This window comes from Typopeltis vanoorti, chromosome 12 (genome assembly GCF_054136105.1).
Source record: "Typopeltis vanoorti isolate ZY-2024b chromosome 12, IOZ_Tvanoo_1.0, whole genome shotgun sequence".
Lineage (NCBI taxonomy): Eukaryota > Metazoa > Arthropoda > Arachnida > Uropygi > Thelyphonidae > Typopeltis > Typopeltis vanoorti.
The window spans coordinates 30533084-30559730 of record NC_143560.1 but is presented as its reverse complement, the minus strand read 5'-3'; the positions used below and the strand labels follow the sequence as shown (position 1 = coordinate 30559730).

At 37.3% G+C, this 26647-nt stretch overlaps 1 protein-coding gene across 1 annotated transcript in view; it reads right to left on the bottom strand.

Annotated features, from left to right (window-relative positions):
- LOC150100659 (death-associated protein kinase 1-like) overlaps nt 1-26647 on the bottom strand; it is a 441829-nt gene that overhangs the window by 104841 nt on the left and 310341 nt on the right. Inside the window, exon 15 of the mRNA XM_090401850.1 lies at nt 11631-11819. Coding sequence (XP_090257976.1) covers nt 11631-11819 — 189 coding nt within the window. The remainder of the gene's footprint in view (nt 1-11630; nt 11820-26647) is intronic.

Here is a 26647-nt window from a genome sequence, read left to right as displayed (position 1 = left end):
ATGCACCGAAAAATGTGAAGGATCTGTGGTCGGTCTGGCAAAATGAAAAGAAAGAAAATGTCGACGTATGTGAGAAGTGTCGGGATAGGCTGGAGCGTTTAGGAATGGAAGCTGACATCGGGACCGTAGCGGAAGAACTTCGGCGGGAGTTTATGAAAATGAAAAATGACCTTCATCTTCTTCATGAGGAAGTGGAAGTGATCGGCAAGGAGATACTGGAAGTTAAAGCTGAGTTTAATGTGTTAAACAGAGAAATTAGGACTATAGAGATTACTTTAGCTGAAGTAACTAGAACAGGATTACATATGGGTGAGTCTTTGGTGAATGATTCAGTAATAAATAGTATGGGAGTGATTGGGAGTCAACATAATAAAACCACAAGTGGCCAAGAAGAAATGAGATGTAGTGAGAGTGGGGGGGTAAGTAATAGAGAGTTGAGTAATGAAGCTGGGAGAGTCATGCTGAATAGTGTAGAGAATGAGTCCATGAGTGTGAACTTGAATGAAGTTAATAGTGGTAAAATATATGGTGATTCTATGATTAAGGGTATGGAGAGTGGTATGCATGAGGAGTGCTTGGCTGATGGTACAATAGAAAGAGTGGCTTTAGCAATAAAGAGAGGGCATGAAACAGACAAGATGATAGTTATGGTGGGTACGAATGACCTGAGAGGTAGTATAAATCGGGTAGGAAAAGATTTAAGAACATTATTAGATATTGTGAAGAGGAAAAGTGTCAATGGGAGAATAGTGTGTGTGCTGCCTCGTTTTGACAATTACGAGTTAAGTAGACGAGCAATGATAATGAATGATATGATTGCAAGAATGTGCAGAAAAAGAGGTCTGGAGTTTGTTGATGTTTGGAGTGTGTTTGAAGGAAAAAGGCAGTTGTATGCTAGAGATGGACTGCATCTTAACATGGAAGGACATAAGCGATTGAAGAAGTTATTGTTTTCTGAACAGGTTGAAGTTATTGGGCAGGGAAACTAATATTGAAAAGGTTGAGTGTAAGAGAGAGAAACTTTAGCACTGATTGTGTATTTATTGATCCTTATAGACAGAATTAATTGCAGAAGAGAGGGGAAAAAAATCGGCATAGGACTACGGTAGTTAGTGACTTATATATAAGTTCTAAAGCCGGTACAAGATCTAGAGGGAATCTGCAATTTTTGTATACCAATGCTAGAAGCATTAGAAATAAGAGAGAAGAATTTTTGGCATTAGTCAGTGAAATCTCACCAAAAGTTGTAGGCATTAGTGAAACTTGGCTGTCAGCAGAAGATGTGGTCACTGGAATTGAATGTGATGGGTACAGTATTTTCAGGGAGGATAGAGAAGATAGAACAGGAGGAGGAGTACTGTTGATGATAGCTGATGTGTTGCAGCCAAAGAAAGTAGTATATCATGATGATAGACATGTGAATGAGAGTTCATTTGAGGCAGTCTGGTGCGAAATAGTGACCAACGCAACCAAATATACAGTTGGATGCTGCTATAGGCCAGGGAGTACAGGGGGAGATATTGAATTCATGCATCAGCAACTTAGTGCAATGAGTGAAGGCTTAGTGATTATTATGGGGGATTTTAATTATGGTGATATCAATTGGAAGGAGGAAATATCACGTAGCAAAAAGGAAATGGAGTTCATACATCTGCTACGAGATAATTACTTGAAACAGCACGTAACTGAAGGGACACGTGGTGTGAGAGTGTTGGACCTGGTTATTGGTTCAGAGGTTATATGCATAAGTAAGGTGGCCTCGTTACCTCCAGTTGGTGAAAGCGATCATGTGGTATTGACTTGGGAGGTTGCAAAATCTGTGGATTTTTCTATTAAGAAGGGGTATGTACGAAACTACAGGTTAGGCAATTATAACAAGCTTCGGAGTGAGCTTGCAGCCATCCCATGGCAGAACATATTGCAAGGGAAAGATGTTAGCAGTGCTTGGGATAAAATCAGTGGGTATCTGAGGAAAGCAATATCAGATTGTGTCCCCATGGTCAGGAGGTCAAACAAGGCAGGCATTAGATGGATGAGCAGTAGTATCAAGCTGGAACTACAAAAAAAGAAAATGTTATGGAGAATTTACAAGGAGAAGGGCGATCAGGACACCCATGAGCAGTACAAGGCTCAAGCTAGGAAGGTTACCAGCATAGTAAGAAAAGCTAAATCAGATTATGAGAAGACCTTAGCCAAAGAGATCAAGGGTAATCCCAAAGAGTTCTTCCGCTATGTGGCAAGTAAGAGGAAGAATGACTTCGGAAGGATAACCTTAGTGGGTGCTGATGGTATTGAGGTGACAAAATCAGATGTAATAGTCGAGTTACTGAGTGATCACTTCTCAAAAGTCTATCACCCAAGTGAGGATATCTCTATACCTATAGCAATACCTAATGTGAGAATTGAAGCTAAAGAATCAGAGGTATTAAATATATTGCGAAACTTAAATGCAAACACTGCGGTAGGCTTAGATGGAATATCAGCTCGGGTGTTGCGTGAATGTGCAAATGAATTGTCAACCCCTCTTACCTGGATATTTAATTTAAGTTTGAACTCTGGTATGGTCCCTAGGGAGTGGAAGTTAGGCAAAGTGGTTCCTTTGCATAAGGGTGGCTCTAAAACTGCAGTATTGAATTACAGACCAATCACCATCTCAGGAGTAGTGGTAAAAGTATTGGAAAAGTTGGTTAAAGACAAAATTCAAGAATGGGTGGATCAGGATATGATACTCTATAGAGGCCAACATGGTTTTGTTAAAGGTAGATCCTGCCTTAGCAATCTATTAACTATCCATAATAGAATAACATCAGAGTTGGACAAAGGAACTGGCTACACAGTGGTACTTCTGGATTTTGCTAAGGCTTTTGACAGGATACCCCATAGAACACTGTTACGCAAATTGGAGCAGATGGGAATGGATATTAAATTGGTGATATGGATAGGAGAATGGCTCAGGGAGAGATACCATAAGGTGGTGTATGGAGGAGCCGAGTCCAGAATGAGGCAGGTGACCAGTGGTGTGCCTCAGGGCTCTGTGCTTGGGCCAATGTTGTTTAATTTGTATATAAATGATATAGGAAACGGCTTAAAGGGAGATATTCAGTTGTTTGCTGATGATGCAAAGTTGTGTAGTGCAATAAAAAATCAAGCTGATGTTGAAAGTTTGCAGGAGGATTTAAATAAGCTGGTAAAATGGGCAAAAGAAAATGGATGTCAGTTCAATGTGGAAAAGTGTAAAGTCTTGCATTTTGGGATTAAAAGATTACCAGCTGTGTACTACATAGATGGAAAGGTACTCCAAGAGATTGATGAGGCTAGGGACTTAGGGGTATTGGTAGATAAGGAGATGAAGTTCAGAGGACACATTGCTAAGGTGTCCAAGATTGCACATAGGATTACTTGGTTGTTGAGGAACACACTGACATCCAGAGATAAAGAGGTTATTATTCCCCTTTATAAAGCATTCATACTTCCACATTTGGATTACTGTGCTCAGGTCTGGTCACCTGGATTCCTTGGAGATGAGGAGGCTGTGGAGAGGGTTCAGAGAAGAGTGACCAAGTTGGTGAGTGATATAAAAAATGCTCCCTACATTGATAGATTGAGAGCTTGTGGATTGCAGAGATTGGCTGATAGGCGAAGAAGAGGGGATATGATAGAAACATTCAAATTACTAAAAGGTTTTTATAGGATTGATGCAGGGGAAATGTTTCAGCTGTGTGATAGTGATGGAAGAACAAGAGGTCATCTCTGGAAATTAAAGAAGAGTGTGGTTAACAAAGGTGTCAGAACAAGGTTTTTTGCCTGGAGGGTGGTGAATGAGTGGAATTCATTGCCTGACTTTGTTGTGAGCTCTTCATCTGTAAATGAATTCAAGAAGAGATATGACAGATATTGTTTTGCTAGTTTGGGTCTCCCGCGATGAGTCTACTGACTCCATGGAGATACCCGTAATAATAATAATAATATTAAACTGAAGTTTTACTATAACACGATAGCTGTTTCCATAATTTTTTAATAATGAATGCTGATCACTGTGTAACTATGAAGGAAAGGTTACTTAGAAGACCAGGATATAAGATCTAACAATACTGGTGTCCTGACAGATAACTGTTCCTCAAAATTAGTCTGTTAGACTAATTTTGAGGAAAACTGCTGACAGGAAGTTAGCAATGATGTAACTTTCTTATATTTTATGACTATACTGTCATAAAATTCTGTAAACAACCTGAGGATACATATCAGAAATATGATGCTGATAATGAAAATTTAATAAAACATTAATTATTATTCTTAAAAATCTGTTCCTTCCATTAAACTAAAATATTATTATTATTGCATGGAATTCTTCATGGAGTCTGAAGACTTATCATAAGAGATTCAGATGACTTCTTAAGATCTTAAAAAGTCTGAACCTCCATACTGGTTCTTGATTATCCTGAATGCTAATAATAATAATAACAACAGCAGACTATAAAAAGAGAGGAAAACTCACATTATTTCATCTTAGGATCCAGTTCACCTTAGAAAAAAAAAAAAAACAGATAACCAAATAGCCTTTTTAGAGTTTCCATTCAGATTGAAGCATACAATTTTCAATTTTTAGAAAGAAGACCCATTCAGCTACTATATATCATGCTGATTCTCACTACTATCCTGGTCAAAAGACTTAAACTATTAAGACCTTATTACACCATGCTCATTCTTTATGTTCTTCTGATGAACATTTATAGAAAGAATTACAATATATTAAACTCTACCTTCTCATCAAATGATTTTAATGATGCCTTCATCACAAAAGCATTTAACAGTTATGGAATCTCTGCCTCTTCTAATCTAGAAGAAATAACTCACATTCCTATCCCCCTAAAAATTTTAAAAGTATTGAACATTTCTTTCACCCCATCAGAAATATCTTAACCTTTCTGACATCTCTCGGTTTTTCAGGTGTCTACCAGATTCCTTGCTCTTGGGCTTATCTTATTTTGGATGAACTAGAAGATCTGCTTTTATTAGTTTTGAAGAACAAAAGTCTTATATCACATATCATGAGCCTGAACAGTCTGGAGTTGCTGAGCATACTGTCTCCACCCCCAGAGTTTACAGGAACAAGACAAGAATCTGTAGATAGCTTCCTGTATTGAGACCACATGTTTTTAGATAAATAACAAGTTTTTTAAAAACTAAGCAAATATAATCCTACAAATTTTGTAAGTCATCAGATTTACACCTTTAGGGATATTAGCAAAAGTTGTACAACAAAAGAAACTAGAAACAATTAATTACACATATTACATGTTATCAAAACTTCACAATTGGTATACACAATTAAGCAACCAGAATAAAAACTTCAAATTAATTGCTGTATATGTCTTGGCATAATGCCAGTTGTTGCTGTCATGTTCCGTAGCATCATATGTGTTGTATCCTAGGTCCACGGCAGTTAGATTTTTAATGAAAGCAGACAGACCAAACGTGGTGTAGGATTAAGCCTCTTGATTTTTGTTACATTGTGTTGGGATCCTTAGCATTTGCCAGACTTCCTTGAACTTTCTTGTAAAACAATTATGATCAATATAACCTATATTTGTTTGTTGCCAAACTACTTGATGCCTGTGGTAATTGTATGGAATATCAAACCTCATTTATGCTGTCTTCTTTTCTTCAAAGTCTTTAATGTGTTCAGGCACGTGGACCAAATGCCACAAGAGCAATGAATATCATACATGTCTAGCTTTTTTGATGAGATGATGTGGAAGTTTTGGTGTATGTAGGAATCTGGAGATTTTATGGAATATTAAAAAAGCAATAATAAATTTAGTTTAATCCTTTATCCAAGTGTAAGCAAACAAAGTTTGCACCTGAAGTATTTTCAGGACTGAGGCAACTCATGGTAAAGGTGGACCAAGCTCTCATCACTTAGTATCTCCCATAATGCAAAGCACATCTCCTTGCAGACATGTATAATGCTATGCATTAAGGGAATGGCCACTACCCAGAGCAGTTTCAATGAGGTGTTGTCAGTGGGAGCCAGATCTAGAGGTGGTGATACCAAGGTGGAAACAATGGAGAAGTCATCTTTACCTATACGAGTTGCCAAAAGGTGTCTCACTTATTATTAAATTACTCTGGATTTAGAGAAAGATGTTGGAAGTTTTTTTTTTTTTTTCAGGCGCAAACTTTGTTTGCTTACACTTGGATAAAGGATTAAGCTAAATTTAATTATAGTCTAACCAAGTGGAAAAAACTTCCAACATCTTCCTCTAAATCCAGAGTAATTTAATAATAAGATGAGACAGCTTTTGGCAACTCGTATAGGTAAATATGACTTCTCCATTGCTTCCACCTTGGTATCACCACCTCTGGGTCTGGCTCCCACTGACAAGACCTCAATAAAGGTCGAAACCAGTTGGAAGCTTGGGTGATGAATGACAATGCTGTAGCCCATGAAGTTAACTGAGGCATGGCTGTTGCTGTTACCTCCTCAGATGACATATGAGCGGCTCTGCTCGGTGGTGGGGGGTGAGCTTGCCACGAGGTAGAGCCAATGCTGAGAGTTCTTCTCAGTGGCAGGGTGAGTCTGTTACTGAGGGGTTACGCTGTATATTTGGAGTTTGACCTGTATTATTAAAATCTTGTTTAAGTAAAGGAATGATCAACAAAATTCTTAATACACCTGTCAGAGGTGTATTAAGAATTTTGTTGATCATCTTGGATTCATAAGCATTGAGGGTGAGGTAATGCTTCAAGCAGCATAGTTCATTCTTGTTAATTGACGTACTGGACATATTGTATGCTTTATCTCATAGAATTTTAATCATGCCTATCTTATGTAATGGATAATGGTGTGAAGCAGATTGTAAAAATCTTCTGGTTGTGGTATGTTTTTTGTATACTCAAAGAGACAATCTTTTTTCTTTTTCATTTATTTCAATAAGGAGATCAAGGAACAGTAAATTTTTGTGATCTTCCAGTTCAAGAGCAAATTTTATATTGGAATACAAGCTGTTTAGATAGTCTCTGAAGTGAATAAAAAGTCATCCATTGTTACTGACCAAAAATAACATCAATATAACATAACCAAGTTTTTGGTTTCTTGTGATGGTTTTTTTTTGAAACAAACAGCATTTGTTTCAAAATTTTCAATAAAGATGTTGGCCAAGGCTGGAGATAAGTGGGGAATCCATGGCAAGTCCTTTTTGTTCCCAATATTCACTCTGAAATATGAAAAAAAGTGTTTTCCATACAGCGTTTGAATAATCTTACTGCATCTGGTGGGAAAAGATTTACAAGCAGATTCACTGTGTCATCCCTAGGTATTTCGGTGAAAAGACTGACTACATTTCCTAAACTTGCTAGGATGTCCGAATAAGCTATTTAAATCTTTTACCTTTTCAATAAAATGCAAGCTATTCTTCTCATATGATTGTCTTTCCTCTGTGTGTAGCTACCAGGTTTGAGAGATGCTTTGCCAAGTTTGAGGTTGGGGAATCTCTCACATCTTTTAATAAGGTGTTCTTCTAATAGGGTGAACACCCTATTAGAAGATCCTAATACCTACTTATCCTTAGAATTTTTTATTCGGGTTATTTATTTATATGTACCAATTGTGAAGTTCTGATAACATCTAAGATGTGTTAAACTGGAACTTGATATTGGCTTTATTAGTTGACCAGAGATTTTTGTAAAGTACATACAAGAATTGTCTACAAGTTTCACTAATTATTTCAAATTATTTCAAAATAATTTGCGAATTATTTGTGAGTTATTTCAAAATAACTCACAATTATTTCAAAGTGAATGACACATTATATGAACAACTTGATGGCTTAGCCATGGGTAGCCCTTATCACCTCCCTGCACTGATCTGTTCATGGAAAAACTAGAAGCTGACATCCTTTCCAAATTAAACCCAAAGCTGTTAGTTTGGTGGAGATATGTAGATAATGTTTTCATAGTTTGGAGAGGCACAGAAACAACCTTATTTGAATTTCTTACAAAAATAAATTCCTTCCACAAAAAATACAGTTCACGTTAGAGCTTGAAAAGAATAACCAATTGCCTTTTCTAGATACACTAATCAGAAACAAGAGGATGGACGAATCCAGCTCACAATCTATCGAAAACCAACACACACCTGCACTTCAAATCGACTCAGCATAATACATATGGTTAAGAATAGAGCGACCAACGTTATCTCAGAAGAAAAAGATCTTGATGAACTCACTCTCATATCTCAGATCCTGTTACCCCAAGAAATATAATCAAAAAGATTCTTCATAGAAACCCTCCACAAAAGCAACCTTCTGTCACACAATATACATCGTCCATCGTCATCCCTTATGCAGGCTCAGTGTCAACAAAAATTGCCAAACTCCTTAAGTCTTTCAACATCAGAGTTGCTCTCAGACCTGTCAAGACAATACACCATATTTTAAGATCACCAAAGGACATTAATGCCTTCTTCAAATATGCCAGTGTATACAACATTCCATGTTCCCGTGGTTTAAATTACATAGGGCAAACATTGAGAAGCTTGGAAATTCGAAAAAAAGAACATGTAGGAGACGTGAACAACAACAGAACGGATACTTCAGGATTAGCCCATCACTTTTCAATCTCGAACCACACCATTGATTGGGATAAAAGCTCCATGCCCTATATAGAAGAGGATTTTTGATGTAGAAACTTCAAAGACGCTGCCATTGTACTCCACTGTGGAAAAAATCTAAACAGAAATGAAGGAATGATTCTGAAAAAATCTGGAAAAGCCTAATAAGTTTGCTCAGCTTACCAGAATTTCATTTTGTTAAAAACTATATAACGAGCTCGATAAACAATGACTGACTGATACACCACGTTCCATGCTTATGGTGTTACGCATCATTTTAATGTATTTGCATGTGTTACTCCATTCTTCTTTTTTACTAGCAAATGTTAGTTCTATGTACCATTACACATGTCCTGAAGAAGCCAGACAGAACCGCTGGTGAAACTTGTAGACAATTCTTGTATATATTTCACAAAAATCTCTGGTCAACTAATAAAGCCAATATAAAGTTCCAGTTTAATATTTAAGAAGTGACCAAATACAACACAGAGATGATCTAAGATGTGTAATTAATTGTTTCTAATTTCTTTTTTTTTATTGTACAACTTTTGCTAATACCCCTGACAATGTAAGTCTGACGATTACAAGACTTGTAGGGTTACATTTGTTTAATTTTATTAAATTTCTTATTTATCTAAAAACATGTGATCTCAATACCAGAAGCTGTCTACAAAACTGCTAAACCACAGAAACTAATGTATTCATCTAAAAGACAAGAATCCTCCATAAAATAATTTCTTCATAGAATGTCTTTATATGCACGCACGCATGCACACAAAATATTGACCATTTTAGTTGGCTTACAATTGTTACAAAGGTATCACTTCTTAGAATTTTCTGTTATTTTTTTATTACAGTTCTGTAATTCTGTACTGAATATGCCAATATAACTTAGGCAAAAATTCTACAAATAAATAAGTTTTAACATGAGTTTTTCTTTGTTTTTATTGTTTGTTATTATTATGCCTACTCACAGTATTCCAATGTTGAAATGAATGCTAATGATTCGAGTTCCTTTCTAATATCTTAATTTTTAATATGGTTCTTTCATTGATGACATCCATTTATTCTCACTGAATTTCCGCAAAAGATTCACATTTGTTAGTATCTAGCTTTTTCGATTCAATGTTTTATTTCCAAACTCAACTTTCAGATCAATAAGTTAAAACTGGTTTCAATGTTGTCTTGTATGCTGCTAGTTTTGATTAATTTTTTATCTTATTTCATATAAAGTTATTAAGTGGCTCAGTAGGAAAATACACAACATGGGAATATTCCTCTGTAACTCTCATTCAGTTTTATTCTCCTTTTAAGAGATGAATACTGAGCTCTACTCTAATCAAAGCTACTAACTGACCTTCTGACCAAGCTTTCTGAATTACGTGCTGTCACTTAAAAACTCTTATGTCTCCATATTCGAGTGCATTTCTTATCAAATTTCATCTGCTCCACCTATTTCAAAATTCATGTTTCTGATAGGTATTCTACCTCAATTATTGATAAATATTTCTGGCCATGTTTCTCTAGAATACATTCTACAGTTCTTTTATTGCTTATGTCATTTAACAATTTTTCACAGTAATTACTTCAGACATCCAGCATATTCTTATGTTCAGCTTTTTCCTCTTCAGCATGTCACTTTTTTTCATCTCTGATTCTTTTGAGAGTATTCTTTCTATATTTAATTATTATATTTCCATACTGAATTAATTGCAAAAGACACTGGTGACTGACTTACTGGCTCATGGACCTATTTGCAATAAGGGATGAAGAGGACAGGTAGGGTTCATATTAATCTTTTCACCAGCCTCCAAAACATTTTGTAACTTTTGTGACAGTGACTGATATTCTTCCCAAACAGCTGTACTTTCTTTCATTTTTCTCCATATTTTCTATGGACCACAATGATTTATTTGTCAAGAATTTTCAATATGACTACTTTTCCAGGTATGCTTTGTCTTGAGTTCACTATGAAGAAAATATGCTCGAGGCCCTAGCTTATTCAGATTTTAGCACTGGTCTGTAAGATATGGTTCTTGTTTTCAAATTCTACTTTTTTCTGCAAGTCACCTTTAATGTGGTACTCATTTTCATCCTGCTTAAAACTAAATTGTGATAACTTCTTATTGATCAAATAATTAAATATAATCAACTGTAATAATTTTTACCCTGCTCTAAATGAAATTATGATCACCTCCTATTTAACTCCTGTATAAGGAGTGAAATAGGAGAACTAATCCTGAACTAATTGCTTATAAATTCTCTCAGTGAATTTATGCATATCTTTATGTTGGAACATGGATAACAATGAACTGTCAATGTCCCGAACAGAAATCCAGCAAATATTTACCACTGTGATTAATATTAACATTTTCTTCGTGTTTTCCCAGAGCATCACCATATATTTGTGATTCATTTCCTACTCTGTTGTTCTGATCTCCAATATGGAACCAAATTTTCCTGTCACATGCTCTCTCTCTCTCTTTATAATGAATGAAAAAGTTTCTGTACTTCTGTAAGACTATTAGGTGCATATAAGTTTAATTTTGAAATTTGTCCACAAAGGTGTTTGGCATTCAGGGAATTTATCATATAGATTAACTAGGGGGGCTATGCCCCCCCCCCCCCCCCCCGGTGCCTAGAGCACCCAACCCCCCGTGTTCTGGACTGGTAGGTCGGTTCTCCTTGAATCCTGATAACTCAAAAGGGGGGGCTTTCGAGTTATGAGGATTAGATTTTTTGCTTCGATAAGGGAGAATTTAAAAATAATATTATAAGCATTGTGTGAGTTACTATATGCTTCCAAGTTGAATCCTCAGTTATTCTGGCAATACCACTTTATGATAATGCCAAAAGAGTAATAACACAATAATTCACAAATACATTTAACACAATGAAAACATAATCCTAGGCACCTTTAAAAGCAATTATTTTGTACAAGAGGAAATACTTTGAACAAATCAATAGATAAAAATTCATATGTTGATTCACATTATATAGTTCAAATAGTCCCACTCACTTCTCCTGCAAGCTGTAACTGTTGAATTAGTTCTTTCATATGCTCCTCTCCTGCCAGTGGATTTACATGAGCATGAACCATATTTACAAATTCTTGCCAAGTAGCTACAGGAAATGCAGCAGCATATTTTCTCCATGATGGTAGTTGATCAATAACCAAATCTAAAAAAGTGGTGGCCTTTGGTAAATCCTAGAATGAAATGAATAACTGAAATGTTTTTCAACATCCATAAGAATATCAAAACAAAATGGTAATGTAATAACAAGAAAAAACTGTGGTCATTAAAAAAAAAGTTGACACTGAAGGTTAATAATTATTCTAGGCAATCAAATTCATTACAAGAAATGAATCCAGAATTGTGTACTTTGTCCTAGTAAGATAATCACTTCACTTTATGATGATCTGTCCATACAATGCATTTCAATTATGACCAATGCACATTTATATGATGCTAAATTCATATGATGCTCCCATGAATCAAGTGAAGCTCGGTTTTTGTGAACTGTTTGTTTGCATCATTGCTTGTTACATGTGTTTTGGTGTTTCGCTGTGAATTCTAAACTGTTTATAACTATTATTTTATTTTATTATTGTTAACAATGGCAGATAAAGTTCTTCAAAGTAAGGGTGCTATTGTTTCCAGCACTCTTAATTTGAAGAAGATAAGTAAATTTATTACCATAGATACTAAGGTTAAAATGATTAAATTTAGTGATGAGGATGTATCAAATACTATGGTAGGACACAGGCTAAATTTATCAGACCCGAGAATCTTTATATGGGCTATTTCATTTCAAGGTGAGTTAGCCAATCTCATATGGATGTAGCAGAGTTTTTCCCTCCTATGAAAGTAAGGTTTTCTATACCGCATAAAGATAAATTGGCCATAAGAACACATGCAATTTACAGACAATAATGCTGTTGTTATTGGGTGGGTAGGCGACGGTAGTAGTGTTGTTGTATGTTGTAGCTGAAGAATTAAGTAGGGGAAACGGTAAGATGCATGTAGTGGAGTAATCTGTCCTCCCATGATGAATCCCTGGACCCCTTGGAGGTGTCATATAATTTTTTTTTTTTTTTTTAAAATCAGCTAACACCTTTTAATCCTTTATAGAGAGTAGGCAAGGCCTTTTAACCCTATCAAGCTTTTGGAGATTGAGAGGGCAGTTCAATCTGCACCATTAGCCAATTAGAGATAGCTAGACCAAGATTATTACTGATTATAAGCAGCAACCAATGAAGAGACTGGCAAACAATTGCTGCCATCTCTTGGTGTCTAACCCTAACAGGATATGTTCTTTTCTGAAATAGTGTGGATTTAGAGGATGAAAAAAAGCCAAGTGTTTGGGAGAAAAAACCCACTTGCCCTTACAAGAGATTGACTAACTCGGGAACCATTTGAAGAAAGGCTTAGAAAAAGTTCTTCCAGTCGGCGAATAGACTTGAACTATCTTCGGGCAGCATAGCACAGAGGATACAAGTGCCACTTCCATTGAGAATCACAAAATAATAATACCTGACACCATTGTTGTTTCAGTTATTTAAACCAGAAAAAGTTCGTAGTGAAGTGATTTTAAAACAAAAATTTGTAATCTTCATTTAGAACCTTCAGATATTATGATTAGTCCTGATATAGTATCTCTTTTTCATGAACATTCCTTTGACAGATACTATTAATTTACTTACACATAATTTTTCTCCAAACATTATCAAACATTGTGACTTTGTAATCTACTCTGGTTATTTCAGTGTGCAAGACAATTATATCAACAGACTGCAAGTACAGCCATGGGTAGTCTCTCTCTCTCTCTCTCTCTCTCTTCCACTCTTGCCAATTACTGCATGGAGCATTTTGAAGATCATCACATTAAAGATTTAGGTTCTGTGCAGCCCAGTGGAAGTTTGGAAGAGCCCAAAGAAAGCCATTATAAGTTTGAATCTAGTCGCCAAGTGAAAAAACGACGGTATGTTGTGCCTTATGATTGGAAAAGGAGTAAGTTTGATTCTTGTCATGACAGGATGGAATCTTTACATAGATTTTTTCAACTGAAGTTGAGTGAGTCAATCTCATATGGAGGTAGTAAGGTTTTTTCTTCCAGAAACTTGAGTTTTTTTATCCCGCATATAGACAAATCGGCCTTAAGGACACACACAATTTATAGACAAAAAATACTAGTGGTGGTGGTATTGGTAGGCAGTAGATGGCATTGGTGTAAAATGGTGATGGATGGAGGTGGTGGAGATGGAGAGTTGTAGAGTAGGTGCCCTCCCTCGATGAATCTTTGGACTCCTTGGAGGTGTCACAAAATAAAAATAATAATAATAAAGACAATTCTCCTAAACCTGCAGTATGGTACAAATATATGTATGATATTTTTGCAGTATGGAATAGTTCACCATCAGATTGGAAATTTGAATTTACCTCAGAGGAAAAATTTACCTATTCACTAATTCACTGCAGAATTTATATTAGAAGAAGAGAATAACAATCAATAACCTATTTAGATATATTACAAATATATCTAAATATATTTCTAAATAGTTTTCTTATATAATATATCGAAATATATTATATAAGAAAACTAAACTCTTATATAAAAGTCGATTCCTTATAGAGTGGTCATACAAAGAGAGCTGTCAGGCATTTCTACAGCAACTGAACTTAAAGAGATCTGATATCCTTTGGCTGTCACCTTTATGGGAAATATTGTATTCAATCTTATATAAATAAATGCTTATTATCTTATTATATTAATTTTTTTTAATTTAGTTAATTTAATTTTTTTTTTAAATTAGGAATCTACTGACTCTCTGATGTCCCATTTATGCTGTAGTGGCATAAGGAAAAATGAATTCTTTTATTGCATTTTATTTTTGTGTTCAACTGTTATATGACCAATATATGATCAATATAACCTATATTTGTTTGTTGCCAAACTACTTGATGGCCTGTGGTAGTTGTATGGAATATCAAACCTCATTTATGCTGTCTTCTTTTCTTCAAAGTCTTTAATGTGTTCAGACACGTGGACCAAATGCCACAAGAGCAATGAATATCATACATGTCTAGCTTTTTTGATGAGATGATGTGGAAGTTTTGGTGTATGTAGGAATCTGGAGATTTCATGGAATATTAAAAAAAGCAATAATAAATTTAGTTTAATCCTTTATCCAAGTGTAAGCAAACAAAGTTTGCACCTGAAGTATCTTCAGGACTGAAGCATCCAGGACCGGTTTTAGACTGCTAGACACCTGCATGCTAGAGATAATTGGCTACCCTTGAGGGTAAGGCTACACTAGTGTTTATTTTCGAACACTAGTGTAGCCTTACCCTCAAGGGTAGCCAATTATTCAATGACCTTTGACAAATTCAATTAGTCAATGACCTCCCACGCTGTAAATTTATTCGCGATCTGAATTTTAGGGAAGGCTACACTAGTTTTTTTTTTGAACATGTACAGCAGCAACAACAGTGAATAGAACATGTGCAAGAATGGTGATAGCCACGTTGACAGAAAAAAATTGTACAGAACATCACCATTCTTGTGCATATGTTCTATTCACCGCTGTTGCTGCTGTACATGTTCAAAAAAAAAACTAGTGTAGCCTTCCCTAAAATTCAGATCGCGAATAAATTTACAGCGTGGGAGGTCATTCCTAAGAAACACAAAGTCTATCAAGACTCATCGAGGGGAAGTTACCCCCTATAAAACACAAAGTCTATCAAGACTCATCGAGGGGAAGTTACCCCCTATAAAACACAAAGTCTATCATACCACTCCTTGAACTCATTGACCGTTCTTGCTCTCACTACTCCATCAGGCAATGCATTCCATGGTTCAACCACCCTCCATGCAAAGAAACCACTCCTCACCCTCTTGCTCACAGTTTCCTTTCGTAACTTCCAGGGATGGCCTCTTGTCATCACTCCTTCCCGCTGTTCAACCAAGCGAAAGAACTCCCCAGTGTCAATCCTGTAACCACCTCTCAACAGTTTAAAAGTCTCAATCATATCACCTCTCCTTCTTCGATACACCAAACTCGGCAGTCCACATTCCCTCAGCCGATCCTCATAACTATCATTGTACAGTCCTGAAACCATCTTTGTTATCTGCTGCCTTTGTACCCTTCCCACAGTTAATTTATCCACTTCAAATCCTGGGGACCAAATCTGAGAACAACAGTCCAAGTGTGGTCTGATCAGGGTCTTATACAATGAAAATCATTTTATGAAAAGCATTTTTGCTTCACTCAACTTGCCAGAAATGTTATTCTTGGTATCACCACCTCTGGGTCTGGCTCCCACTGATGAGACCTCAATAAAGGTCGAAACCGGTTGGAAGCGTGGGTGATGAATGGCAATGCTGTAGTCCATGAAGTTTTAACTGTGGCTCGGCTGTTGCTGTCACCCAGGTCCTGGGTGGGGGAGTAATGAAAGGCAATGCTGTAGCCCATGAAGTTAACTGAGGCACAGCTGTTGCTGTTACCCCTCAGATGACATATGAGCAAATGAGCGGCTCTGCTCGGTGGTGGGGTGAGCCTGCCATGGGGTAGAGCCAATGCTGAGAGTTCTTCTCAGTGGCAGGGTGAGCTTGTTACTGAGGGGAACAATGCTGAGTTTTTGGAGTTTGACCTGTACTTGAACATTCAATAAAGGTCGAAACCAGTATGGGTAGTGGCCCTTCCTTTAATGCATAGCATTATACATATCTGCAAGGAGATGTGCTTTGCATTATGGGAGATACTAAGACAAGGAGTGATGAGAGCTTGGTTCACCTTTACCACAAGTTGCCTCAGTCCTGAAGATACTTCAGATGCAAACTTTGTTTGCTTACACTTGAATAAAGGATTAAACTAAATTATTACAATATTAGATACAGAGAGAGATGTAGAGTAGGTGTCCTCCCCTCGATGAGTCTTTGGACCCCCTGAAGTTTTCATGTAATAATAATAATAACAATAATAATTATTATTATTATTATTCTCAGACCTCCATGTAGTCAAAGACTTGTCATGAGAAGTCCCTCTATCATATACGAGGTGGGGGGGGGGCTAGAAAGTTCTGATAAACACCTCAAACAAAAATCATATTAAAGAATATAAGCTACCTTCATAACTCTGCTACTAGTATGTTCTTTCTTGGATTATATTAGTTGCTTTAATATCATTTTTATTCTAGGTGTTTATCAGAACTTTCCAGCATCTACCCCCCCCCTTCCCATATAAAGCTTATCATGCCATGCCTTAAATACAGTACATTCACACTTTCAGACAATGCATTCTAATCATTTGCAAGTCTCCATGCATAAAATCTGAGCACTTGTTCTCCTACCATTCTATGAAAAACCTCTTCAACATTAATCTGATAATATCCCCTTTCCAATGTACACATCTCTATCAAATCACCTCCTCCAATCCACTAGACTCTAAATTGCATCTTTTCAACCTTTCTTCATAACTCAACATTCCAGAGACCAGAAACCACCTTAGTCAATTTGCCTCTGGACCATTTCCCGTACCTCTTCATTCTTTTGAAAACCAGGTGACTAAATCTGTACACAGTAGTACATATGTGGCCTAATAAAATGGAAACGGAATGTCCTTACTTCTATAGGTCAGTGTCCTCTGCATCATTGCAAGAATGCAATGTGCTGTCCTCACAATTTTAGCAATGTGTTCTCTAAATTTTAGATTCATATCCACTACTATCACCCCACAGATCTCTTATTTCTTCCAATATATCTCCACAAGTGTATACTCTACATCTCATCTTTGTTTTCCAAATTTTAAAATTTTACAATTTGAAAAAGCAATCTGATAACCCCATTTCCAGGTTCATTCACTCAGTCTGTTACTTGCTGATACCTATCTCAATCAACAGCAAAATCTCAAAGCCAATATACTAATCGAATATCCAACTCCCATCCATTCTAGTTAACTATCAACTTATAGAGTGGCAATCTATCAAAAGTCTTGTCCAATACAGCTGTCACGTTATTGAAATAATTAAAGAGATTAACACATAACCTCCCTTTAGCAAATTCATGCTGGCCATCAAAGAGAATACCACTGTTGTCAACCTAATTCTGGATCCTGGTTCTCATTAACTTCTCCAACATTTTAACCACAACACCTAACACACAGATTAACTTATAATTTGAAGCCTGAGTTTTGTTGTCTCCCATATGAAGTGGAACAATCTTGCCTTCCTTTCAAGCCTTTGGAACTTGACACAACACAAGACTCATATTAAACAAATATACAAAAGGAGATGTCATCTCCCTGGCACATTCCATCAAAATGTGTGGTGATATATCATCCAGTCCTATAGACTTATTAACATCAAGTTTACTCAATGCTCCATATACCTTGTGCACCCACAATCACTCTCTCTTCCTCACCTTCCACTACTCTCAAACTCCACATGATGTGATATTCATAAGGATGAAATACCATTATGAACTGTTCATTTAACATCTCAATTATACCCTCTGCAGCAGTTATACTATTACCATTCCCTTCAATCACTGTCATCCTTCCATAAGCATTTTTTTTTTCCTGCTGGCTATATATAAAAACACTCCACAGTTTTTTTTTCCATGTGTGTGTGTGTGTGAGTGCACACGCTCGCACGCCAATAATTAGTTCCATGAGGAACTGATTATTTCCATTTATCTTATTTTCCTCCATAATCTTCTTCCTCTGCATTTCTGCCCAATCTTTGCATTCATCCATTTTCACACCTACCTTATTTAACATTCTGACTGCTGGAATATATTTAACATTGCTTCTACTAGACAGTCCTGATCTCCTTTCCACACAACTCCTTATCACATGCTATAGCTGCAAGCTGTCTCCTGAGTTTTCATAATCACTGGCCTTGTAGTTTCCCATATATGCTTTCCTTGCAGAAGTCTATACATGCTTGGCAACCACCCAGGTAATCACTTGATAGATTTGACACTTCATTTTTAATGACATCCTCTGATGAGATGATCAAATCCAAGACCTCAATCTTCATATGCGCTCTGTTATACATTGCTGAGTTAGTTATCCCTCAAAAACTTGAGAAATTCATTTTCCTTATTTCCAGATGTTATCTCACAATCCCAATCTATACTGTCATAATTAAAATTCCAGCCTGGTTGGCCAAGTGGTTAGCGTATCTGCTCTCCAGCCAAAAGGCAGCGGGTTTGAATCCTGCCATGGGCATGGATGTTTGTGATTTCTGCGAAAATACTAGTGGTGGGCAGTAGATGGCATTGGTATAGATGATGCAGTTCGCTGTAGTTGATGGATTGAGGGGCAGAGACAGAGTTGTAGAGTCGGTACCCTCCTTTGATGAGTCTTTGAACTCCTTGCAGGTGACACATAATAATAATAATAATAAAATCATCATAATGATTGCCGTTTTCAATTTGATTGGCTATTTTGCTTATACATTTCAGGGTCACTACCCTACACATTACTAGGTCTATAGCAACATTTGACTAAGCATTTCACATTCTATTCATATCTCTCTCTCTCTCTCTCTCTCTCTCTCTCTCACACACACACACACACACACACACACACACACACACACACACACACACACACACACACACCATACTGCCTCAAAACCACTGCCACTATTTCCCCAATGCACTACTACCTTAAATGGGAATAACGCCTTTTTTTTATCATTAACAGCACTCCGCCTCTCTTTTCACCTTTTCTATCTTCATGAAAAATATCGTACCCTTTCAACTCCATTACTGTCAAGATGTCATCCTCATCCAACCACGTCGCACTTATTCAAACAATTTTTGAGTGAATGAACTCAATCAATGCAACAATTTTGTTTCTCTTGTTCTTCTAGCATTCATATACAAACATGACAGTTAATTTCTGGATCTATAAGAGGATTCACTGATATCACTTATTAGATATGACTTCTCCATAACTTCCTTGAGCAATTCCTCTCTCTTCTTATAATCCCAGGAACTATCATCAAACCCAACTGTTCTTCCCTACATCCCATTCCTTTCATGTCTACTCGTGCATTCACTTCCTCTTCAGGCATCGATCTTTCTCATACTATGTTCAGTCCCCCCCATACACACACCATTTCTATGTCTGTCTGTCTTGCATGCATCAACAACATTATCAAATTCCTGATATGTACCCTCAAGGGATGTACAGGAAATTATGATAGTACTACATGAAACACTTACATCACTACTAACTTCCTATCTACAATTTTCCTCCAAATCAATCTGTTACCTGTAAAGATTCTAACATTATGAGATCTTATATTTCTGTTTTCTAAGGCACTTTTTACTATACCGATCCAACTATATCTTGGTCTTCCTCTGGATCTTTTTCTGCTTGGCAGAGAATACTGGTTTTGCTAATCTTTCCTCTCCCATTCTGTTTAAGTGACCACCACCTGAGATTAGCTCTGTTAACACATTCCTGGATGCTAACAATAGCAAGTTCTTTCCTAATATCCTATTTTTAATATGATATTCCCATTGATGCCATCTGTCCACGCCCCTAATCTTTCTCAGGACTCTCATATCTGTGATCTCTAGTCTTTTGTCATGTTTTAATTCTAACCCAGCTCTCAAATCCATAAGTTAAATTTGAACACTGTCTTGTAACAGCTAATTCAGTATTTTGACTAATTTCTTGCTTATTCCATATAAATTTATTCAGCTGACTGCCTACCATACCAGCTTTGTTGCTGTTGTCCATTTCCAAATTTAATTTACCATCTTCATTAAAAATAGTGCCTAAAGCAGCTGTATTGTTTTACTTGTTCTATAGGTTCTCCATTCACAATGCAGTTTATATTTTCAATGCTTCTGCCTATTTTCATTGTCTTTGTCTTGTTATTGCTGGCCTTCATACCAAATCTATTACAATAGTTATTCAATTTAGTCAGGCAATGTTGCAGATTTATTTAGAAGTATGACATCATCTGCACAAAGCAAAGAGCTGACATTAACATCTCCAATTCTGATATCAGATTTAATACCACTTTCCTTCATAATGCAATCCACATAGATAATGAATAACATAGGGGATAATGTACATCCTTGTCTGACACCAGATTTAACATTAAACCATCTTCCTGTACTTCCTTCAATTCTAACTGCTGAATTACAACTCAAATAAAGACTAAGTATTGCTTGATAGAATGCCACACTGACACCATAAAACTGTGGCATTTCAATAGCTTTTCTCTTGACACCTTGTCATATGAAGGGGGCGCTAGTGGGCCAAGTACTGCGGACGTGTTTTGAAGAGCTCCTGATTCAGATAAGTTTTTACTAGGAATAATTAAGTATATATGCGTAATTGTTTGAGTAAGAGTGGCTGTAAACGTTGTACGCTACCGGTATTATTAGTGTGGGTTTTTTTTTCTTGTCTAAACTAAATTACGAAATCGTTATTATTAGACCTAGTAACCGGCAGAGAGAAAAAAAAAAAAATGGCGGCGGCATTGTCATTCCATGATTTGAATGTAGATTTCAGTCGTTTCGTTAAGTGTGAGGTCTGTTATATGTATTCCTTCGATTACATAAATGATTTGTGGATGTTTAGTGCGGATGGAAGAAGGGTGTGTGCGAAGTGTGACCTGAACGAAGAACTAATGAATGCGAATATGAAATTGATGACAAAGTGCTAGTACTGATTGTGTCGCGATTGCACGTTTGAAAGAAATGGATGGTGAGCAAGAGAAGCGAAAAAATGTTAAAAAATCAGGAAAAAAGAAAAAGAGCGATTTGACAACCGTAATGGATGTTAAAAGGGACGAAAGTGAGGTGGAAAGAAACGAAATTGAGAGAACGAATGAAAGTAGAACTTGCATAATGCAGAAATCGCAAGTAAAAAAAATCGAAAGAATAAATGATGGCGAAAGTTCGACGCATGTTGGACCGAAAGTACTGAAACAAAGAAAGATGAATGACAGTAAAAGTGAGAAGAATGATAGCGAAAGTTGGACGCATGTTAGTCCGAAAGTACGGAAACAAAGAAAGATAAATGAGAGTGAAAGTGAGAAGAATGATAGTGAAAGTTGGACGTATGTTGGACCGAAAGTACGGAAACAAAGAAGGATGAATGAGAGGGAATGTGAGAAGAGGGGGTTGAGAGCTAGAAAGTTAGAAAAATTTAATGATAGAGAGAATGTGTCGCGAGGTTCGGAAAGTGAATTAGATTGGATGAGGCAAGAAATGAAATGGATGCGGAATGAAATTAAGAGAATTCAGGTCAAAACTATTAAAATAAATCATGATGGCATGAAAGAGTTAACGAAAGATGAGCGAGTGGCGTTGTATGGCGACTCCATTATTAAAGGTGTGCTAGAGGATAAAATGCACAAGGTATGTTTTCCAGGCGGTAAAATAAGTAGAGTGATTGAGGCATTGGATATGAGGCGGGAGCGAGCAAAAGAGTTAATTGTATTAATTGGTACAAATGATTTGAGAGAGAACAAAGAGCATGTCAAAATGAATGTCAAGAGACTGCTTGGAAAGATAAAAGAGAATAGTGTGACAGGAAGGGTGGTCAGTGTGTTGCCTAGGTATGATTGTGGTGAAATGAGGCGGAGAGCAAGGATTATGAATGGTATTCTGGCTGAAATGTGTGAGGAGATGGGTGTACAGTTTGTTAATGTGTGGAATGAGTTTGAGGGACGAAGTGAGCTGTATGGGAGCGATGGACTGCATCTGAGTGGTTATGGTGTGAGTCGCTTGGAGAGACTGCTGATGCTGGAAGGTAGAGAAGTGAATAGAGAAAATGAATCAGATCGAGAGGGGAGTGATGTGGAAGAGCAGGAGAGTAAGACAGGAGAGATTGAAGAAGTGGAAATGAATGGAGAGGTGAGTGGTATGAGTATAGAAAATGAGAGAATGGGTGTGCAAGAGGAGCAGGGAAACGGGGAGGCCCAGGGTGGACAGGGATACACAGCGTGAGAAAGGTGGATGCTCCAAGAGGAGGTGAGAGCATGTGTAGGCAGGAAAGTAATGGGATGACCAGGGATCAAGAGGAAACAGATGTTGTTGCAAAGGGTTCTAAAATGAAGAAGCAGAAAGAGAAATGGCTCCAGTCCAGCATGGAGAGAGCACATCGAGTGAATGGTATCAGTGGAACTAGCTGTAGATCCAGAAATGAGTTGTTGTGTTTGTATACCAATGCTAGAAGCATAAGAAACAAGGCGGATGAAATGGTTGCACTAATTGTGTCTGTGTACCCAGAGATTGTTGGAATAAGTAAGACATGGTTAGATGAGGACGACATCCTGACAGGAATAGAGATGGAAAGGTATGATGTGTTTCGTGAGGATAGAAGGGATAAAAAGGGAGGGGGAGTGCTATTGATGATAGAGAAAGAGTTATGTCCATACAAGGTAGAGATGCAAGAGGGAAATAGGGCCAGTGGTTTTGAGGCAGTATGGTGTGAGATAGAGGTGAATAGAATCAAATACTTGGTGGGATGTTGTTATAGACCTGGTAATGTGGATGGTGGTGATAGTGAAATGTATAGTCAAATAAGCCAAGCAAATAAGAAAAGGGTGATCATTATGGGTGATTTTAATTATGGCAATATAGACTGGATTGAAGAGATAGCGACTGGAAGTAAAGAAAATGAGTTTCTTGAGTTTTTGAGGGATAACTACCTCAGACAGTATGTAACAGAGGGCACACGAGGATTAAGGGTCTTGGATTTGGTCATCTCATCGGAGGATGTAATTATAAATGAGGTGTCAAATCATCCACCAATTGGTGAAAGTGACCATGAGGTGATTACCTGGGTGGTTGCCAGCAGTGCAAGGACCCCTGTGAAAAAAGGGTATATGTGGAACTACAAGGGGGGTGATTATGAAGAGCTCAGGAGACAGCTTGCAGATGTAGCATGGAATGAGGAGTTAGCTGGAAAAGAGATCAATGCAGCTTGGGGGATTTTCAAAAACTATTTAGTAGATGCAATGTCTAAATGTATACCACGGGTGAGAAGGTTAAATAAGGTAGGTGTGAGATGGATGAATAAAGAGATTAAGCATGCAATACAGAAAAAAAAGGCATTGTGGCGACAGCATAAGAGAAGTGGAAGTAACCAATTTCATGAGGTCTACAAAGACCAGGCAAGGAGGGTGACTTGGTTGGTGAGAGTAGCTAAAGAGAGGTATGAACAGCAGTTAGCTAATGAAGCCAAAAAGAATCCTAGGGAGTTCTTTCGATATGTAGCCAGCAAAAGAAAGAATGATTATGGAAGGATGACATTGATTGGAGGAAATGGTATAAAGACAGCTGTTGCAGAATGTGTTGTGGAGATACTTAATGAGCAATTCATAAAGATCTTTCAATCTTGTGAATGTGACTTCATGGAGAGATTACGAGCAGTTGATGATGGGGAGGAGAGACTGACTGTAAGTGAGCAAGAGGTGTTTGGGGAGTTGAGTAAACTAGATGTAAATAAGGCTGTGGGACTTGATAATATATCACCACATATTCTGAAGGAGTGTGCCAGAGAGTTGACACCTGCCTTGACATATTTTTTTAATACGAGTCTTGCACTTGGTCAAGTTCCTAAAGAGTGGAAGGAGGGCAAGATTGTGCCACTTCATAAAGGAGGTGATCGAACTCAAGCATCAAACTATAGGCCTATCTGTGTCATGGATTTGCTAAAGGGAGGTCATTTTAGTAATCTACTTACTTATTACAATAAAGTGACTGCTTCCTTGGACAGAGGAGAAGGATACACAGTAATATACTTGGATTTCGCAAAGGCTTTTGATAGAGTACCTCATGATAAGTTGACAGTCAAACTAGAGCAGATGGGGTTGGATATTAGATTAGTGCATTGGATTGGAGACTGGCTATCTGATAGGTATCAACAAGTTGTGTATGGGGGTGCAATATCCAGGAAAAGGAAAGTCACTAGTGGAGTGCCTCAGGGGTCTGTTTTAGGGCCATTACTATTTAACTTATATATTAATGATATTGGTGAAGATTTGGATGGAGATATTCAGTTGTTTGCAGATGATGCAAAGTTGGGACGAACCATAAAGAGTAGTGAAGATGTTGTGGCCTTGCAAGAAGACTTGAAGAAATTGAGTGATTGGGCAAGCAAATGGGGATGTGAGTTCAATGTTGCAAAATGTAAAGTTTTAAAATTTGGAAAACAAAGATGGGATGCAGAATTTATGCTTGGTGAGAATATATTGTTGGAAGTAGAGGAAATAAGAGATCTGGGGGTGATAGTGGATAAGGATCTAAAATTTAGGGGACACATCGCCAAAATTGTGAAGACAACACAAAGACTTCTGGGAATGATGCGGAGGACACTGACATGTAGAAGTAGGGAGATACTTGTTCCAATGTATAAGGCTTTGATTAGGTCACACTTGGACTATTGTGCCCAGATTTGGTCACTGGGTTTTCAGAAGGATGAAGAGATGTTGGAAAGGGTCCAAAGGCGAATGACTAAGGTAGTTTCTGACCTCTGGAATGTTGAGTATGAGGAAAGATTGAAAAGATGTAATTTGCAGAGTCTCGTGGAGAGAAGGAAGAGGGGAAATATGATAGAGACCTACAAGTTGGTAAGGGGTTGTTATAGGATCAATGGTGGAGAAGTTCTACAGAGAATAGTGGGAGATCAGGGGAGAACCAGAGGTCATCCCTGGAAACTGTATAAGGAGGGTGTGAGTAAGGGAGTGAGAGGCAGGTTTTTTTCGTGCAGAGTTGTGAGTGATTGGAATGCCTTGCCTGAGAGCGTGGTGTCTGCAAGTAGTTTGAATGTGTTTAAGACACGGTATGATGAGATGTGTGTGTAAGATAAAAGGACCTCCTAGATGAGTCTTTGACTCCATGAGGTCTTGTTTAATAATATGCCTTTTCCAGATCTACAAATCTACAAAACAAAGTATTTGTCGTAAAGTGAAAATCTGATCATCACAGCCTCTATTTGGCCTGAATCCAGCTTGTTCTTCATCCACAATCCTTCACAACCATTTCTCAAGTATACTTGCATAAATCTTACCAGGAACACTCAGTAGAGAAATACCTCTGTAATTCTCACATTCAGTTTTATTTCCCTTTTTATATATGGGTACTGGGTACTATGAAAGCTCTACTGCAATCATCTGGATTTCATCCCTCTATCTAGGCCTTCTGAATTATGCAGTGCAGCCACTGTAAGACTTTTATACCACCATACTTCAGCATTTCTTGTCAAATATCATCTACTCACGCTACCTTTCCACATTTCAAGCCTTTGATGGCTTTTTCTACTTCAAGTATAGACATGTATTCCTGATTGCATGCCTGGTCAGTGTTTTTTACCATTGTGTTGTCATTGATTGTTTCATTTAGCAATTTTTCGAAGTAATTACTCTATACATCAAGGATATCTTTTTCTCCAGTTATCATGTCATCTGTAATTCCTTTTACAGCACTCTTTAATCCATTTCGGAGCTTCTTCAACAACCTCCACAATATCTTGCCACCTTCTTGATATTTATTTTCTATGTTCTTGCCAAAGTCCTCCCATGACTTTTGTTTAGCTAGTTTTACACAATGTTTAGCTTTCTTACATTCATCTCTGTATTCTCTAAGAGCACAAGCTCACTTATTTGCCAGGAACTTTTGATATGCTTTCTTCTTTTCCTTCACTGCCTCTTTAACTTCCTGTGTCCACCATGGAGTTCTGATTTTTCTAGCCTTGCAGACAACCTCACCACATGCCTCTCTGGCTGAATCAATCAAGGTTTTCTTCAAGGCTTGCCAATGAATCTCCCAGGTTTGGTTTCTGTTCTCAAACTCTTTCATTTTTTTTTTTTTTTTGAATAATGTTTGTGTATTTTAATCTACAGTTCACATCTGAGAGCTGCTCAAACTTTATTCACTTTAAAACTTTCGCACATGTTCTTCTTTTCAATAAGAAATTCAATTTTATTCTGCTCAAGACTAAATGATGATCACTTCCAATTTCAAATCCTCTGTACACTTTAGTGTCCTGCACCAGAG